The sequence below is a fragment of the Armigeres subalbatus genome, chromosome 3, assembly GCF_024139115.2.
Source record: "Armigeres subalbatus isolate Guangzhou_Male chromosome 3, GZ_Asu_2, whole genome shotgun sequence".
Classification (NCBI taxonomy): domain Eukaryota; kingdom Metazoa; phylum Arthropoda; class Insecta; order Diptera; family Culicidae; genus Armigeres; species Armigeres subalbatus.
The window spans coordinates 354,072,427-354,090,426 of NC_085141.1; the positions used below are offsets into that span (position 1 = coordinate 354,072,427).

Below are 18,000 nucleotides of genomic sequence, written 5' to 3' on the forward strand. Positions count from 1 at the left end.
GAGAAGTGAGACGGCTCTTTTCTCATTCCTAATTTCTCTCTTTTCAAATAAACTATTCGGCCAAATGACCCTTTCGGCCAAATGTTCTATTCGGTCAAATAACCCTTTCGGCCAAACGACCCTTTCGGGCAAATGACCCTTTCGATCAAATGACCCTTTCGGCCTAATGACCCTTTCGGCCAAATGACCCTTCCAGCCAATTGACACTTTCGGCCTAACGACCCTTTCGGCCTAATGACCCTATCGGCCAAATGACCCTTTTGGCTAAATTACCCTTGCAGCCAAATTACTCATTCGGCCAAACGACCCTTTCGGCTTAATGGTCCTTTCGGCCAAATGACCCCTTTGGCCAAATGACCCTTTCGATCAAACGACTCTTTCGGCCGAATAACCTTTTCGGTCAAAAGACCCTTTCGGTAAAATTACCCTTTCGGCCAAAAAACCCTTTCGGCCAAATGACCCTTTTGGCTAAACGACCCTTTTGGGCAAATGATCCTTTCGGCCAAACGAGGTCAGAGCCTTCCCCCATTAGAAATTCCCTTAACATGTTCCGCTCGTGCATTTTAAAATCACCCGGAATGGCCCGACAGTAGACTGGGCCAATGAGAGCGACTAACTATTTCCAACGACAAGTGATAAATGAGGAGTGAGACGTCTCACTTCTCAATCCTTATTTCTCACTTCTAACTGTAAAAAAGAGGAGCATGAAGTGAGTAGTGAGACGTCTCATTACTTACTTTGCGCTTTCTACAGTGAGAAGAGAAAAATGAAGAGTGAGAAGTGAGACGTCTCTCTTCTCATTCGTAATTTGTCACTTTTCAAATGAACTATTCGACTAAATTACCCTTTCGGCCTAATGACCCTTTCGGCCTAATGACCCTTTCGGCCTAATGATCCTTTCGGCCTAATGATCTTTTCGGCCAAATGACCCTTTCGGCCAAATGATCCTTTCGGCCAAATTACCCTTTCGGCCAAACGACCCTTTCGTCCAAATGACTTTCGGCCAGATGGGTTTCGGCCTAATGGTTTGTTCGGTCTAGTGGCATTCGGCAAAATGGCTTTCGGCCAAATGACCCTTCCCCTAGGTTGTGGAGCCGTACTCCAGATAGACCAGGTAAAGCTGGTCGCGATATCTCCTCGCCTTGTTGTGTTTCCCTTGCCTTCATTTGTGGTGCGCTTTGACACCTTGGTCCCTGAATCTCCCATAACCGGACCGGGAATACCAACGCTTGTGAAACAGTAGAAAAAAATCCAATTAGAGAAAAGTTTTCTATTAGGCGCGAGCTAAAGATACTGCCGGACGAGCCGCTGTACGGGACTTGCACAGAGAAAACAAAGCGATGCACAGTGCCTGATGAAATCGTGTTTTAAGCGCATTTATTTAATAGTACCTTTATTATTCAATTTAGCGTAATGCTGTCTTGGAGACATTTTATCAGTAAGTTAATGCGCTTCTTTGGAGGTATTCAGTTTACTGATCAATCCCCTTAAAAGTGAGATGAAAAAAAAAATTCCACTTCACAACATATAAGGTTTGATTCTTCATAAAAGTAGTAGCAAAAGTTCTCCTGAAAAACTTTGTCTAAGACACCAAGCTCATAATTCCGTTACTTTTGGAGATTTTTTACGTTTTATGGAGACAACCCCTCCAAAAAAAATTTTCATCTTATCTTTTTCACTTTAAGTGTTCATTAAGCACTTCCACAGTTATTAACTGCGAGGTTTCTAAGCCAATTTACCATTGCTGCATTCGTATATCATGAGGCTAACACGATGATACTTTTATGCCCAGGGCAGTCGAGACAGTTTCCAATCCAAAAATTGTCTAGACCGGCACCGGGAATCGAACCCAGCCACCATCAGCATGGTCTAGCTTTGTAACCGCACGGCTAAGGAGGGGCTTTCCTGTTGTAAAGTGGAGAAAACAAAAATTCATCTCACTTTTAGGGTTATTGAACGTAAGGCTGAATACCTCCAAAGAAGCGCGTCGACTTACTAATAAAATGTCTCGTAGACGCCATTACGCTGAATCACATTATAAACACAGACAAACAGACGTAGCACTGATGAAATTCCCATCGTCCATGCTCTGAACGGTCGTTTTAAATTAAACTGATTACTTGTTCCACACCTAGAGGCGCGCGCATCGTTTACCTTTCGATTTGACATCTCACACTAGCGCCGTCTGTTGACATTGTCGTACTAAACATCATTTCGTGCAACATACACACAAGATGGTGATAAAGTAACTGGGCGATGAATTATTCAGGAAATTGTTCTAGCTGTTACGTCTGTTTGTCTGTGTTATAAAGGTACTATCGAATAAACGCGCTAAAAAACGATTTTAGCCACTGTGCGATGAACCAAAAGGCCTTACATTAATCAAATGATGCATGAACGGTACTGGTTGGTTCAACAGTAATGGTAAGAGTTTGGTAACATATAACCGTAAGGCTCTCGCAGGCATTGAAAAAAATCAGAACATGAGAAAAAATCGGGTTAATCTTAGCCAACTTGATGCTTTGCCGCGGGGCAAGTTATGAGCTTCCTCAGATCTTTGAAATTGAATGTTCGATGATTCACCGTTTAATGATCTTCAACGCTCACCAATGGAAGCCTTTTGAGTAACGCGAATCACTTGGTAACACAACAATGAGCGTCGTTACGGTGTGCTGATAGAAGAAGCCATTCAAGCATTCTAGAAATGAAGACTTCTATGAGTCTGGAACTATAGCACACTGAATGGGAGGCGTTGATACTTTCTCTTTTTCACACGTCCAATGCCGTTTCCATCCCAAGAAACATTTTGGGTTTTATAACGGTCATGAAAACCAATATTTGCTCTACAAAGCTTCTAAAAAACTATTATAAAACTTGTATGTTACTGGGACATGAGCGCGTTGGTCCTCCACAAGCATTGTCCACATCTCGTGTCCAAGGAGGACTACCGCCACCGGTTTAATGAGGGAGTCTGTTTAGTACGGCGGTGAACTCTATTCGATCGGAGTGTTTTATGGAGTCCAAATTATGTACGCTTTCCTGTCACGTTGCGTCTCCGAATTTGTCTGCTGGTATCGTTATCGGAGGTCAAGTGAGCCCAAGTACACAAATTCTTCAACCACCTTGATTTTGTCGCCATTAATACAAGTTCGTGGTAAATTGCCGTTGTCTTCTCTTAAGCCTACTTCGTCTTTAACGTGTTAATGACTTGTCAGATCTGCTTCCCATGCTTGCTTCCCTATTCAGTCTGATGTAGGATTCATCCATCTTTTCAATGTTAAAATAATGAAAGTAGTGCATGGAGAACTGGAGTGCGATGACCTGCAGCGAGCACCAGTTTGTCCGTAGGTAGACTGTTGTCGAGTGTCAGAGGTGGCATGCCGCAAATGGTCTTCCAGCTTCCACTTGGCCACACTGTCACTTGTAGTGCGAGGTGCACATTGTGCTCATGGATCAATCATTGCCGTCTGAAATATTCCTGGGTTGAGTGCTAGGAGACCGACTAGTGCATAGGGATTTGGTTTTAGTGAGTCGAGTAACTACACCAATGCACAGAATGGATATTTCCGTTACCATTTTCTAAAACATTATATTAGAATTCGAAATTTGTAGCACATTAAGTCATCTTGTATCCGTAAAAACAAGTATTTTTGGTGGACTAAATTTTATATGAGATGTCAGATTGTAGTCAGCACTTCAATGGACTACAATAGAAACGTTTTTTTATCACCACACATTTTTGTAAGGACGTGGCCGAGGCTATTGTTAATTTCAAATATTATTTATAATTAAATGTGTATTGTGAAATTGGCTAATTAGTTACATTATCGTTTGATTACCATTTTGTTTGAACTACAATCTCCGAGTTATGAATAATATCGCAAAAATGTCAATTATGATGCACGTGCATCACTTAAACACACTCTACATACTTTGTAGTATATATTCTAAGTATTTAGCTTCAATCATGCAAACCAAAAAAAATTGAAATTTTGTATGAAATTTTTTTCCCGTTTTTGGCAACATCCCCATTTTGGCAACATTAAAATCCGGTCGTGTTGCCAAAATCGGGAAGGCACTGTATTTTACATAGTTTTTGCAAAAGTTTAATGAATTTAATTTCTTCCTAGTTTGTCGTTAATAATCAAAAGTTTGAATGCAATTACCGTGGGGCATCGAAATCCGTACAGTTAAGGACTTCAGTATATGGAGAAACCTTTAGAAAATATGAATTGAATGCAAATAAAACTTTTGCCGTATTCCGCATTTACGCGTCGAAAACTTCGAAAAACATGACAAAACAATTAAATCAACACTTTCTGACTCGAAATCCGTCCACCGCGGTCGGATTTATTATCATAGAATCAAAATCCGTACAGTTGTTTTTGTCTAAATATTCGAATTGAATCAGATCGATTAACTCAACTTCTACTGCAAATAGTTCAACACCCACCTCGAGAAACGTTCTCTGAGATTTTCATTCCGCTGATCTTACTTCATTCATTGCCATTTGAAATTTTATCACAGATATACATTTGAGGATTTTTAAGGTCAACACGCGAGCAAATGGCATCTGAAACTTTGCGTTTGATGGGGAGCGACTTGTTTTTAATTTTTGTTATTTCAATTTCAAAGCCTACTTTCCATTTCAATGTCTCGTGTCCCTCTAAGACACGTGGATTCCTTTTCGCAAATTTCATATCAATTTGTCCATTTCGAGACATGTACTATGCATATGCACAGGCAAGATATTTAGCAAAAAAAAAAAGATTTTATTAGATTAATAATTACCATATTCGTCAAATTGGGGGCAATGGAAACAAATACGTCTCAGTTAAATCTATACAACAGCTGACAAATTTTCAAATAATCTGAATGGGACAAGATGGTTGCTCCTACTCATTAATATAATTTACGAGCCGTATCATCGCCATCGTGCTATAACTAAACCATTTAGTTGAACAAATACTTCCATATATCAGCAAAGGCAATCTCTAATTGCACAGATTTGCCAACAGCTTCTAATACCATAGCGTGACACAAGTTTTGATTAAATCGTTGTCACCTTCTCTTGGGTACAATAAAGCAGGGATGCCAGATATACAGACATGTCTGTATTTATACAGATTTTTGGTCTTGCATACAGACATTATACAGACTTTTGATTGATGTTACAGACTTTTACAGACATTTAATATCTTTGGAGAAAAACCAAAGCAGAAAAAATCATGAAAACCTGAGAATCTCCGATGATGATTCCAGTATAAATTAAACATTACGTAGGGAATCCTGAGAGCACATCCAAAGAAAATCGAATCAATTTTTCTGAGGACCCCGGTATTTTAGTTCGGAATTCTTGAAGTAAGCCTGGAATATGCTTAAATTTATTTTCTTTGGAATAATTGTACAAACCCAAGATTTTATAAGTAATTTGAAGGTGAACTTGCACACTTGAATGGAAGAACATGATTTTACAAGCATCCGCTGACAAAATGCACCTCAGAGTTGCTAACGTCACAGACATTGCAGATAGTACAGAAAGGGTTCCTGCCGAAATTATGCAAGGGCCGCCTGTGTCCGATTCGGAGCCGCGAGATGATCTGCTGTTAAAATAGGGAACATATGTCCACGCCGATGTGGTTCCTTTAATTTTCCGGAGGTAAACGGATGTAGTTGTTCAGTTTTTCCCACACAGTTAAAAATTCTGATAATTACACGCCATGGAAATATTTGAACCCATATTTTTGTGTTCAATAGCCTCTAATTTTATATCCAATTTTTTCTTGTATGCAATATTGAATATAAGCTCCATAGTAACGACAACCTGTAATTTTAAAAAGTGATGGAAAAATGAGTCATATCGAACGGAGCCTTTTTGTTACATTATATATGCTGTAACATTTTTATACTGTGCAGTTTTCTCAAATGATTTTCTTCATGCAGGTTTTGATATCACCAAACGGGACGGATGTCGTGAAATGTTGGCCCTGGTGTCCGACTTCGGCAAGGAGATCTTCCTTGTTGTTGCCAGGCACTACGCAGTGCCCCAGGATCCAAGGGAAGGTTGTGTTCGAGAGCATGTTCGCTAAGATGCTTTGGATCCTGTTGTGCTTAGGCTTATCACTCTGGAATGTGGAGATGGCGCTAACAGAGTCTAAAAGTACGAGGATGGGTTCCCTGGTCGGGTAGAATACGGCGCCGTGGCTGCTTCAGCCGAAAAAATGCAGCATATATCTGGGAGGCGGTCCAAGATAGTGAAACCGGCCCCAGTGACCCCAATGCCGACTTCACCCATTCGTAAAACTGTGTTCATAGATGTGGAAATATCTAAGAGCCACGGAATTGTCACACCTGCGGGAATTGCAAACTATTTATATTCGCCGCTGGCCGTAGTGTGTCGATTCTGGCCCCCTTCAGCTAGAAGAGGGATCTTGTATTCTCCAGCAGTAGCTGCGGCGAACGAGCCGGCTAGCGGCAGATGGCCGCCAGCGCACGGTGGCAAAAAGGCAGAATGCCAGCCTCCACACAGGCAGACTCGGCTGAAGTTGCGAGTAACAATTCTGAGGCTTGGGAATTGAAGGACCTCCTGTTGTTGGTTCGATGAGGATGAGACAAGGTCCGAACCACGTTGTCTCTGGTCCGACAATTTACTTTGAGTTCGCGGAAGTGCGAAAGGAACGAGAGTCTCCGATCAATGGAGACTCCGAGAACTTCCACAATCTTTTTGTTGGAGATGGGTTAGTCACCCAACCAGCGGAATGAGGACGTGTCTCGAACGCATTTGCTGGTTGTCAAAGTCTACCAATTCCGGACAAAAGCAAGGAGGTTGCCGGAGAATCCCCATTATTGCCACTGTTAGAAGTCCTGATGAAGGCCTTGGAAATGTTCTAGATCCGCGTGCTTGCCGTCGTTGTAGGCGTTGTGCAGTACATCTTCCAGATATGCGAAGTATGTGCCCGTGTCGTATTCCGGGCGGAACGCTTGTTAGCGAAAGCCGAACCTATTATCGACTTCTAATTTACAGCCGCTGATTTACAAACCTTTCCACGGCTTTGAAGACACCTCTTGTCAGAGAAATAGGCCGGTACATTGTGACATCTCGAGAGGAAATGTTTTTTTTTGTGGATGGGTACAACGAGGGTTTTCCGCCATTCATCCGGAAAGATTCGATCAGACCATGCTTAGTTGATCAACCCCAGAACCAGATTTTGGCGGAGTTGGGAAAGTTTTTAATGATGAAATAACCAACCATATCGAGACCTGATGATTTTACATTACTCATTAAGAGAGCGAAGGCAGCTCTTAGGCGGAAAACGTAGAATTGAAATAGGCGTTTTGTGAATCCGGAGGGACTCGACAGATGTAGAGTGTGCGCTGAATCTCAGCTGGAGAATCGCTAACGGAAACTAAATGAATTACAATTAGTTTTATTATACATTATTGATTATTTCATGGAACGAAAACTTATTTCGAATTTCAGATTATTGAAGCCTTGATATTCAATGATATCAAAAATGTATGGTTTTGAGTAATTTTCTATTTCCAGTATACCTCTGAAGCCCCATACAGACAAATACAGACATTTTACTGAGATTAACACAGACATTTAAAAATTGTATCTGGCATCCCTGCAATAAAGGCATATATGGCGATCGCGTCCACGAAGTGTGGGAAAACATATGCAATGCTTATCGCCGCGAGCCAATCTACCCCACTTTTGCTGCACCGTTCATTCACAATTATCTTCTTCACACGATTCAATTTGTTTAATATTTAACCATCACTGTAAACGATAACTAACCGTCGCAATTGGTTTTTGCTTTCTTTCCAGGGAAGTCGCCGCCGGCTCCAAGCGTCTTACGCCCAATGGAAAGCACATCGTCAAAGAGCTGGAACAGATCGGCATCACCAACCGTGTGCAGTTTTTCCAGCAAATCAACCCGTTCCAGGTAGCGTTTCACCAGTCCGGCGGCAAGTTTCTCCACTACAGCGAGATTCGATTCTTCAGCTGCAAGAAGCTCCGTTACATCTGGAACAAGGAATCCAAGCGTTTCCTTAAACTCACCGGTATGGACGTGAACGTTCCCAGTGTCAGCATCCACCACACCAAGGGCCTGTCCGTGTACGAGCAGAACATCCGACGATTGGTCTACGGAACGAATGAAATTCTGATCCCGCTGAAAGGGGTCCTTACCTTGCTGTTCCTGGAAGTATTGAACCCCTTCTACGTGTTCCAGATCTTCTCTGTGATGCTGTGGTTCGTTTACGATTACTACTACTATGCCACGGTTATCATCCTGATGAGCGGCTTCGGTATTACGGCGTCTATTCTCCAAACGCAGAAGAATCAGAAGGCGTTGTATTCTACGGTGAAGAACAGCGATACGGCAACGGTGATCCTTGACAACTGCGAATCGGAACAGATCGAAACAAGATTCTTGGTGCCTGGTGATGTGGTTGAAATTCCGGCCACCGGATGTACAATGCAATGCGACGCCGTGCTGATCTCCGGAAACTGTATCTTGGACGAATCGATGCTGACCGGCGAGAGTGTTCCCGTTACGAAAACTCCACTCCCGCTCAAGCGTGATCTGAACTACGACAAGAAGGAGCACGCTCGCCATACGCTGTTCTGCGGGACAAAGGTTATCCAGACTCGCTACATTGGCAGTGAAAAAGTGTTGGTGAAGGTGATCAATACGGGAAACATCACGGCCAAGGGTGGACTGATCAGATCGATCTTGTACCCTCCTCCAGTGGATTACAAATTCGAGAAGGACTCGTACAAGTTCATCATGGTTTTGGCGTTCCTCGCCGGGTGCGGATTCCTCTACACTGTGATCACAAAGATATTGCGAGGTGTTGGTGTGCTGAAAATCGTTGTAGAATCTCTGGATTTGATTACCATCGCAGTACCCCCAGCTTTGCCAGCAGCCATGACAGTCGGTCGCATGTACGCTCAGAAACGATTGCAGAGGAAAAACATCTACTGTGTGTCGCCACGAGCCATCAATGTGTCCGGAAGTATCGATTGCGTGTGTTTCGACAAAACTGGTACCTTGACTGAGGATGGACTGGATATGTGGGGTGTATTACCCAAGGACTCGACCAACAATTTCCAGATTCCACTTACGCAAATCAACCGGCTACCCATGACGGAACACCTACTCAGCGGGATGGTAACGTGTCACTCGATAACCTTCGTCAACGGAGAAATGCGAGGCGATCCGCTGGATCTGAAGATTTTCGAATCAACCGGGTGGATATTGGAGGAGGCGAACGTATCCGATGAGACCAAGTATGATCTGCTGTTTCCGACGATCGTGAAGCCACCTCGCGGCGACTCTAGAGATGGTTTGAATCTGGAACTGGACGTGGCGTACGATAACTCGAACGATATCGGTGTTGTGCGTGAGTTTTCTTTTACCAGTGCACTCCAGCGGATGTCTGTGATCACAAGAAAGCTTTCGGATAACCACTTCAACGTGTACGTCAAAGGTTCGCCAGAGATGATTAGCAGCTTGTGTAAACCGGACAGCATCCCGGAAGATTTCACTTCGAAGCTAGGGTTTTACGCGCAACAAGGCTACCGGATCATTGCGATCGCTTACAAATCTCTAGATAAGAAAATGAACTACTCGAAGGTTCAGAAGGTGTCGAGGGAAAAAGTTGAAAGTGATTTGGAGTTTTTGGGATTTGTCATCCTGGAGAATCGATTGAAAGCGGACACAGAAGAAGTGATCGAGAGTTTGAATGTTGCGAGTGTGCGGTGCATAATGGTGACGGGAGATAACTTGCTTACCGCTGCGAGTGTGGCGCATGACTGCGGAATGATTATGCCGGGACAGAGCTTGGTGACACTGACGGCACACGTGGACAAACACAATCCGAATAAGCATTTCCTCAGCTATGATATAACGGGGCAACCGCAGCTGACCCAGTCAGATATAATCAACGATAATAAGGTTAGCAGCGACAAACGGAACGGCAATTACGCGATGATGACGCAGTCCAACAGTGTCAGTAGCTGTGAAACGGTCGACACCTGCACTATCTCGACGCAGTTGAGTGGGTTCGACAAGGACGAGCATCGGATTGCAATTGAGGGTGAAAATGAGAAAGGCATTCCCGATGGCATTCAGGGCGGTTCGTTCCGCTTTGCTTTGACTGGTAAGACATGGGCGATCGTCAAGGAGCATTTCCCGGAGATACTTCCGACGATTATAACATTCGGGACGGTGTTTGCTCGAATGTCTCCCGACCAGAAGCAACACTTGGTCACGGATTTGCAGAACTTGGGATATTACGTGGCTATGTGCGGTGATGGTGCTAATGACTGCGGAGCGTTGAAGGCCGCCCATACGGGAATTTCACTATCGGAAGCTGAGAGTTCGGTGGCTTCTCCGTTCACGTCCAAGAGTCCAACGATCGCGTGCGTACCAAAAGTCATTAAGGAAGGGCGAGCGGCGTTGGTTACATCGTTTGGAATTTTCAAGTACATGGCTGCGTACTCGTTGGTGCAATTTGTATCGGTATTGATACTTTATTCGATAGATTCCAATCTGACGGATCTGGAGTTCCTATACATAGATCTCTTTATCATTTCGGTGACGGCGTTCTTCTTCGGCAAAACTTCATCCTACGATGGACCGCTGGTGAAAGCAGTGCCATCTAATTCGCTAATATCGCTGAGTCCTTTGCTCTCGTTAGGACTACACCTCATAGTGGCGATGGGTTTCCAAGTGGCCGGATGGTATCACATTCAGGCCCAGCCTTGGTTCGTACCATTCAACTACAGCGACGAACTGGCGTTGAACGATCTCGGGTGCTACGAAAACTACGCCATCTTCAGCATATCCTGCTATCAGTATATCATCCTCGCGATTGTATTCTCCAAGGGAGCCCCTTATCGCAAGTCCATCTTCTCAAACTACGGCTTCCTGATCAGTATCATCCTCAATACGGCTCTATCGATCGTGCTGACCCTGTACCCGCCGGTATGGCTCCAGGAAATCTTCCAGCTAGTCATCCCCCAGGAGGACATAACCTTCCGAGCCTATCTGGTCGGGTACGGGTTGGCCAACTTCGTCCTGGCGCTGTTCATCGAAAAGTTCATCATCGACGAGATCGCGTTCAAGAAGCTCCGCTACCGGTGGCACAACATCGCCAAGTCCCGGCGCAAGTACTTACTGATCGAGCACAACTTCCGCAAGGAGGTCCAGCATCCGAGCGACTTTAAAACCGTGCTCGGCTGGTCCAGCGAGAAGTACGATTACTGACATCACCTCCAGCGGGTGGTGAAATTAGTGGCGAGCGTGGTGATGGCGGATCGGCGGGCGTGGCTTCTACGGCTACAGCAGCGGATCGATCTTCGGTAGCGACCGCTACGGCGGTCCGCATTTTATGGAATCATCAAGTCAGGAAGTTCCGTTTCAAGATGCAGCAGCAGCAGCAAACTGCCAAGAGTTTAGGATTTGATTTTGTTAGAATTTTGTATCGATGGAAAGCGAATAGTTGCATGAATTAGGATGATTTTTTTAAACGCAATTATGAGTTCAGGATATTAGTTTACCGAACCGGTGGTTAGAGTTGTAAGTGCCATAATTGTATTATGTTCTCGTAAGAACCCCAGGACAAGCGCCAAGGCAAATAAAGTTTCCACTTGTGATAGCCGACCGTGGGCTGGCGAATGTAGGATTTTGGACGAACGTGTAATACGGAAAGATGACGACGAGTAGGAGGAGAATTTTCAGAAGAAAAATACAGGAAATTTCGTAGCGCTGTGCAGAATCGAAATCAAAGAAAGACAATAATCAGAAGTTGTACAGAAGTATTGAAAAATTATTCAACCCTAATTAGCGACAATTGCCAACCGGCTTTTGGATGGCGTTTTTCTTCGCTTCTGCACGCAGAAATTTGGTACACGTTTTACGGTCAGTGTAGAGGATTTTGCGATGGAAATTGATGAAAAAAACTTCAATGATAAACATTTGAGTATCTGTCTCATTGCCCGAATCAAACTCAAATTGGACTTAAAAGTGACAGTTCAATAATCGCCGAATAACTATGCTCAATGAGTAACATTACTTTTCACCAACAACGAATCGGTTTTGATAGATGTCTTATTGTTTTCATTGGACAACGTCAGCGATTCTTATGCCCAGGTGATTTTTTAATTTTCAAACTGTTACTTTCAAGTTTTTTTTAGTCAAATTCGGGGACAGCTTAAGAGTCCAAAAATAACCGCCAAACGAAAACCTCAACCAATTTTTAATAACCACATCTTTGTCATATTGTATTAGATTCATTCATTTATTGCATATCTATTGAGCTCATTAATAACTGAATGCAGTGTTGGGAAATGTCACAAAAATGCCATGACACAATGCCATAATCTACTCAAGCACAGAACAAAGTTTTAACAGAGGATTGAATAAGGATTTGAAAAGAAATTAAATTGAAATACTTTTCGATTGCAAAAAGTCAGTCGTTCTACGACTAAATAAATAAACTCAACCAGATAAAGATCAGAAACAAAACAGTAAATAGTGTAATTTGTTATCTTGTTATCTTTGGTAGTGCAGTGATGTGGTGCAATGCTAAAGAAACTGCACTGAGTTTTATGTTTATGTTGCTACTCTTTTAATTTCATAGCCTATTATTACTGTCAATAGTAGAATAGGTCAAAAGAAACTCTATCAACAGATGTTATTGCAATTACAAATCACGGTGGAAATATTTAAATTTCGGTGCAGTAAAAGATGCGGTTTCATATGGCTGTTAAGGTTATCTCCATTGGCACTCCTGATGATGTTGGTTATGCAATCTCACCAAGCCAATGTTAAACATTTTTCATATGCATTGCGTAGAACTCAGTACTAGTTTTTGCTCTGTTCAATCTTTAGTTCAACAGTTTACTTTAAAGTTTCAATAGAATGGGGTTTGTCTCATGTTTAAACCTACATCCTTCGCTTTCCTTACGCTGTTTACATCGCAAATTTCTCTACACTGCATTAAAACGTGCACAACATAAATTGAAAATAAATGTTCATTGCATTTTACTTTTAAAGAAATAAATTAATGAACAACCGGACAACTATTAGTCCATCAATCTTCATCTTAACAAGAGAACGGTCAAATTAAACACAGAAAGAGCTCCAATCAACTCTATAATAGTAACCAATTCAAACTTATCGGGGAAAATAAATAAATTTTACCATGTATACAAGTGACACATTCGCATATGAAGCTGAATATCAAACTATTGGCAGTTTTAGGTTTAACAAAATGGTACACAAATTGACACATTCTCATACTTTAGTGTAACACCGTTAGTCATATGTGCGAGTCAAAAAAAGTACAGTTTCTATCCAAAATCTCTAGAGGAAAATTAGCAAGTCACACCTTCGTTTCCAAGAAGCGAACGCCATTTAGGGTCAGATAGCAAATTTTTCAGAAAACTCTGTAGAGTTTAGGTGCAAACTATTAACCACAAAAAAAAAACAAAAAGCACTTCTCACAGCTGCACGCCTAGCGACTGCAAGCTGGAAAGAGTAATCCAACCAAACGGCAATGATTTTGATTTACTTCACTATTTAATAGGATAAGCGGAAAAGCTCGTGGTGTTGGTCAGTAATTTCGTTTGTAGTCAATTTTCCATAAGCAACTTCATTTCTCAGTCCTACCGGGAATAGACTTAAGTAAGTGTACGAGTTCGCCTCGGACAACTACCGCACACAACAAACTGTTATACAATAGAACAATGGCTCCTTACTTGATTAGACCTTTCCGATTGTTGGAATTTTCTTTACCAAATAAGCGATTATTTCGAATAGTACTAACTATACCCAAACCATAAACTGTTGTTGATCATTCAAAATGATGCACTCTCAGAGAAAACTGACTCTTCCTCACTGAATCCACGAAATACATAGCAGTGTTTTTCGTATCACGTATCTATATGTAGCAATTTATTTCACAGAAACATTTAATACTAAATAGTAACTTATTATGTGCAAGGAAAAATTATATAAATTTAAAAAGAAAACGTTTGCAACTGCTTAACAATTTATTGCATTCAGGTCTAATCGCTGATCAAACTGAATATATACAATCGCACGCGAAGAATTTGTCCACGATAGACAGACGTTTGAAAGCAAAACGATTGATAGGATGTTGAATCAAAAACAGAATTCTTAATGCAAAACTCACACACTTGTACATATACCGGGGAATATTTTACAAACCAGCAAATAAAGGTAACTATATCACGAATTTGCCTAAAAGAGTCCTATTTTATGCGGAAGATGTTGAGAAATTTACCACACATGTGTTTTACGACTCCCCTGTCTGTGGAACGTGAAAGCACGTCGCCTACCACGCAGTCTAAGGAGGGTTGTTGTTCCCAGGTTCGATACCATACCATACCATTGTGTTCTGCCCCATCGCAATTCAGGTTCTCTTTGTAAAGAGCCCCGCACATAGGATACGTTTGCGTTGCGTTTGACAGTTTTCCCATGGGAAATGTGTCAAACGCAACGCAAACGTATGCTATGTGCGAGGCTCTTAACGCTTCGCCACCTCTGGAGAATCATCACACTCGTTCGTAAGGGGCCGTACACTAATTACGTAAGCAATTTTTCTGGGTTTTTCAACAAACTCGTTGGGACGAAAGCCGGAGAGACCTCTTTCACGAAAATTCATTGGAATTTTTTATTAGGGCATCAGAATGGTGTAGGGATCCGCTTGGTGAACGATTTGGAAATCTACATGTTTGACTGAATTAAATACTGATTCTTATCAGTCATCAAATCTTATTCTTAACAGCTCTGACAATGCTTCTCCCGTATTGACTGGAGAGTTTTAAACGGTCTGGACATCGAGTCAGCTGTAGACCACTTCAACTGTCTGCTACGTGACTGCGTTTCAGTCGCTGTACCGAAGCGTAAACCTCGAAGGAAACCACCGTGGACTAATGCTCTGCTACGCAACCTATGCGATGAATATATTTTATTAATAAAAAATCACGCTAATAAAGTTTAAAAAAAATACGCTACCTGAACAGAGTGCGCACTACACGGAGAAACACGTTTACTCATTAATGGGTACTTTTTCTTTGCTATCTCTTTCCCTCTGCTGAAAAATTTACCCATTTTGAGAGAATAAGTGGATCTACTCATTTAAATGAGTAAATCCACTTATTCTCCCAAAATGGGTAAATTTTTCAGCAGAGAGAAAGAGATAGCAGACAAAAAGTACCCATTAATGAGTAAACGATTTTTACCGGGTAGAGCTCTTCGCGCTTATACCTATCGATTGATTGTGCCTTCACTAAACAGAACTTTAAAAACGCCAGCAATGATTATCGGCGCTACAAAAAAAATCGTTACAAACATTGTTTTTATCTCACGTGATAGGTCACTTGGCCGAAAGCCATCAAATAACCAATTCGGCCAAATTACATATTCGACCAAATGACCTATTCGGTCAAATAACCTATTCGGGTAATGACCTATTCGGTTAAATGCCCTATTTGGCCAAATGACCTATTCGAACAAATGATTTTCGGCCTAATGGTCTGTTCGACCAAATGGTATATTCGACTAAACATCTTTCGGCCTAGTGGCCTTCGGCACAATGGCATTCGGCCAAACGGCCCTTCTCCCATAGAGCTTGTATCCGAAGCACCTTCTTTCCCCGCAAAAATATCCACAAGGCCACATGGAAATCACCAAACCAAGAAACGGAAAACCAAATCGACCACGTTCTAATCGACGGTAAATTCTTCTCCGACATCACGAACGTCCGCACTTACCGCAGTGCGAATATTGAATCCGACCACTATCTCGTTGCAGTATGCCTGCGCTCAAAACTCTCGACGGTGTTCAACACGCGTCGAAGCCAGACGCCGCGGCTTAACATTGGGCTACAAGATGGTAGACTAGCCCAACAATACGCGCAGCAGCTAGAAGTGGCACTCCCAACGGAAGAGCAGCTAGACGCAGCGTCTCTTGAAGATGGCTGGAGAGATATTCGATCCGCCATTGGTAGCACCGCAACCGCTGCACTTGACACGGTGCCCCCGGATCAGAGAAACGACTGGTATGACGGCGAATGTAAGCAGTTAGTAGAAGAGAAGAATGCAGCATGGGCGAGATTGCTGCAACACCGCACGAGGGCGAACAAGGCACGATATAAACAGGCGCGGAACAGACAAAACTCGATTTTCCGGTGGAAAAAGCGTCAGCAGGAAGATCGAGATCGTGAAGAGACGGAGCAACTGTACCGCGCTAATAACACACGAAAGTTCTATGAGAAGTTAAACCGTTCACGTAAGGGCCACGTGCCACAGCCTGATATGTGTAAGGACATAAACGGGAACCTTCTTACCAACGAGCGTGAGGTGATCCAAAGGCGACGGCAGCACTACGAAGAACACCTGAATGGCGATGTGGCAGACGAAGATGGCGGTATGGTGATGGACCTGGGGGAACGCGCGCAGGACATAATTCTACCGGCTTCGGATCTCCAGGAAATCCAGGAAGAGATTGGCCGGCTGAAGAACAACAAAGCCCCTGGGGTTGACCAACTACCAGGAGAGCTATTTAAACACGGTGGTGAGGCACTGGCTAGAGCGCTGCACTGGGTCATTACCAAGATTTGGGAGGAGGAAGTTTTGCCGCAGGAGTGGAAGGAAGGTTGAAACTATCTGGAATTCAACGAGGGTCAGATGGACCCCTGGCTAATCCCCTAGACACTGGTCTAGCCACGGTGTCCGTCTGGGGTGGACTTTACAAGAGCCTCTTTTGAGCGATAGTTAGATTTCGTTACAGGGTCGTTCATTTACCATTCGAGTGAAGGAAAGATTTCATTAATTTCGGTGGACTTACATCCCACTTACCCTTGATTGCTGAGCTAATATCTGTTTTACAATAGAACACTGGGAAACAAGCATTTAAGACAAAAAATAATTTCGTTGGGATTTCTAATAATTATTACCTAAGTCAATTTAGTTCAGTCAGACCATACATTTTATCATTATATTTTTCTTAATATTCGTTTTAGGCTTTTCACAGGGGATCATGGGGCAAATAATAATAATAGGGATATAGTTTTCAATACTTGCGGTTTAATTCACAACCATTCTCTCACATGCATATCGTTGCGGCCGATTGATGAACGGTGGTCGACATAGGTAGGCTTCCTCGGTGGCGGTGCTGAACTTCACGTTGGTACGAAAAGGGCCAATCAAGCTTGCAAAAACCCGGTAACACCTCGGGTGACAGGGGTGTGACACATTGACCATAATTTGACGTAGGTCATCGTTCCGATTTTGTCCGAGGAGCGGTACACTGTGCACAATTTGTTCATATGTGGTCTATTCGAGCGAGTGACACCACATGAGCCAACGGGGAACAGTCTTTGCAATACACCACTATTGTTCTACACACGTTTGTATCACATGGGCAGGTAGATACAAATCAAGTCACACAACCCGTCGGCTCTGACCACTTTTACACAAAATTGCACCACGGCTCGCTCGAAATAATATTTCATGTACGAAAAATGATCAATGCGGGCCTAACTCGATCAGCAATGGCAAATATGGCTTTATGGTGTCTTGCACTGATCGTCCGTGATGCCGCCTCGCAGAGATCCGCACACACTTTTTTTTTTTTTACTAGGGAATCCACTCGTGATGTATTTAGGCTGTTCTTTTAACACTTTCACCTAGTTTTAAGTTCGAGCTAGTTTGTAAGTTGTAGTTAACTAATTTCTAGAATTTAGCTATAAGACAAACTAACACGGAACACTACCGAAACGCGTTGAACGTGCGAAATCGGTTCACACCAAGTCTTCACTCCTTCGGACAGATAAACCAAGAGAGCACGTTTTTCGTTTTTGGCCTATTTATACCCATTTTCGTATCTCATATTCCGGAAAGAAGTCCATAACCGCATACAGCATCTCAACAGTTGGCAATATATAGATGATTGCGGA

General features: G+C 42.8%; 1 protein-coding gene across 1 annotated transcript in view; it reads left to right on the forward strand.

Moving 5' to 3' along the window:
* The window catches only part of LOC134226095 (polyamine-transporting ATPase 13A3), a 64,545-nt gene extending 50,271 nt beyond the window's left edge, over window positions 1-14,274 (forward strand). The window contains exon 3 of the mRNA XM_062706644.1: window positions 7,832-14,274. Within this exon, the coding sequence (XP_062562628.1) occupies window positions 7,832-11,279 (3,448 nt within the window). The 3' untranslated portion in view covers window positions 11,280-14,274. The remainder of the gene's footprint in view (window positions 1-7,831) is intronic.
* Window positions 14,275-18,000: the final 3,726 nt, after the last annotated feature.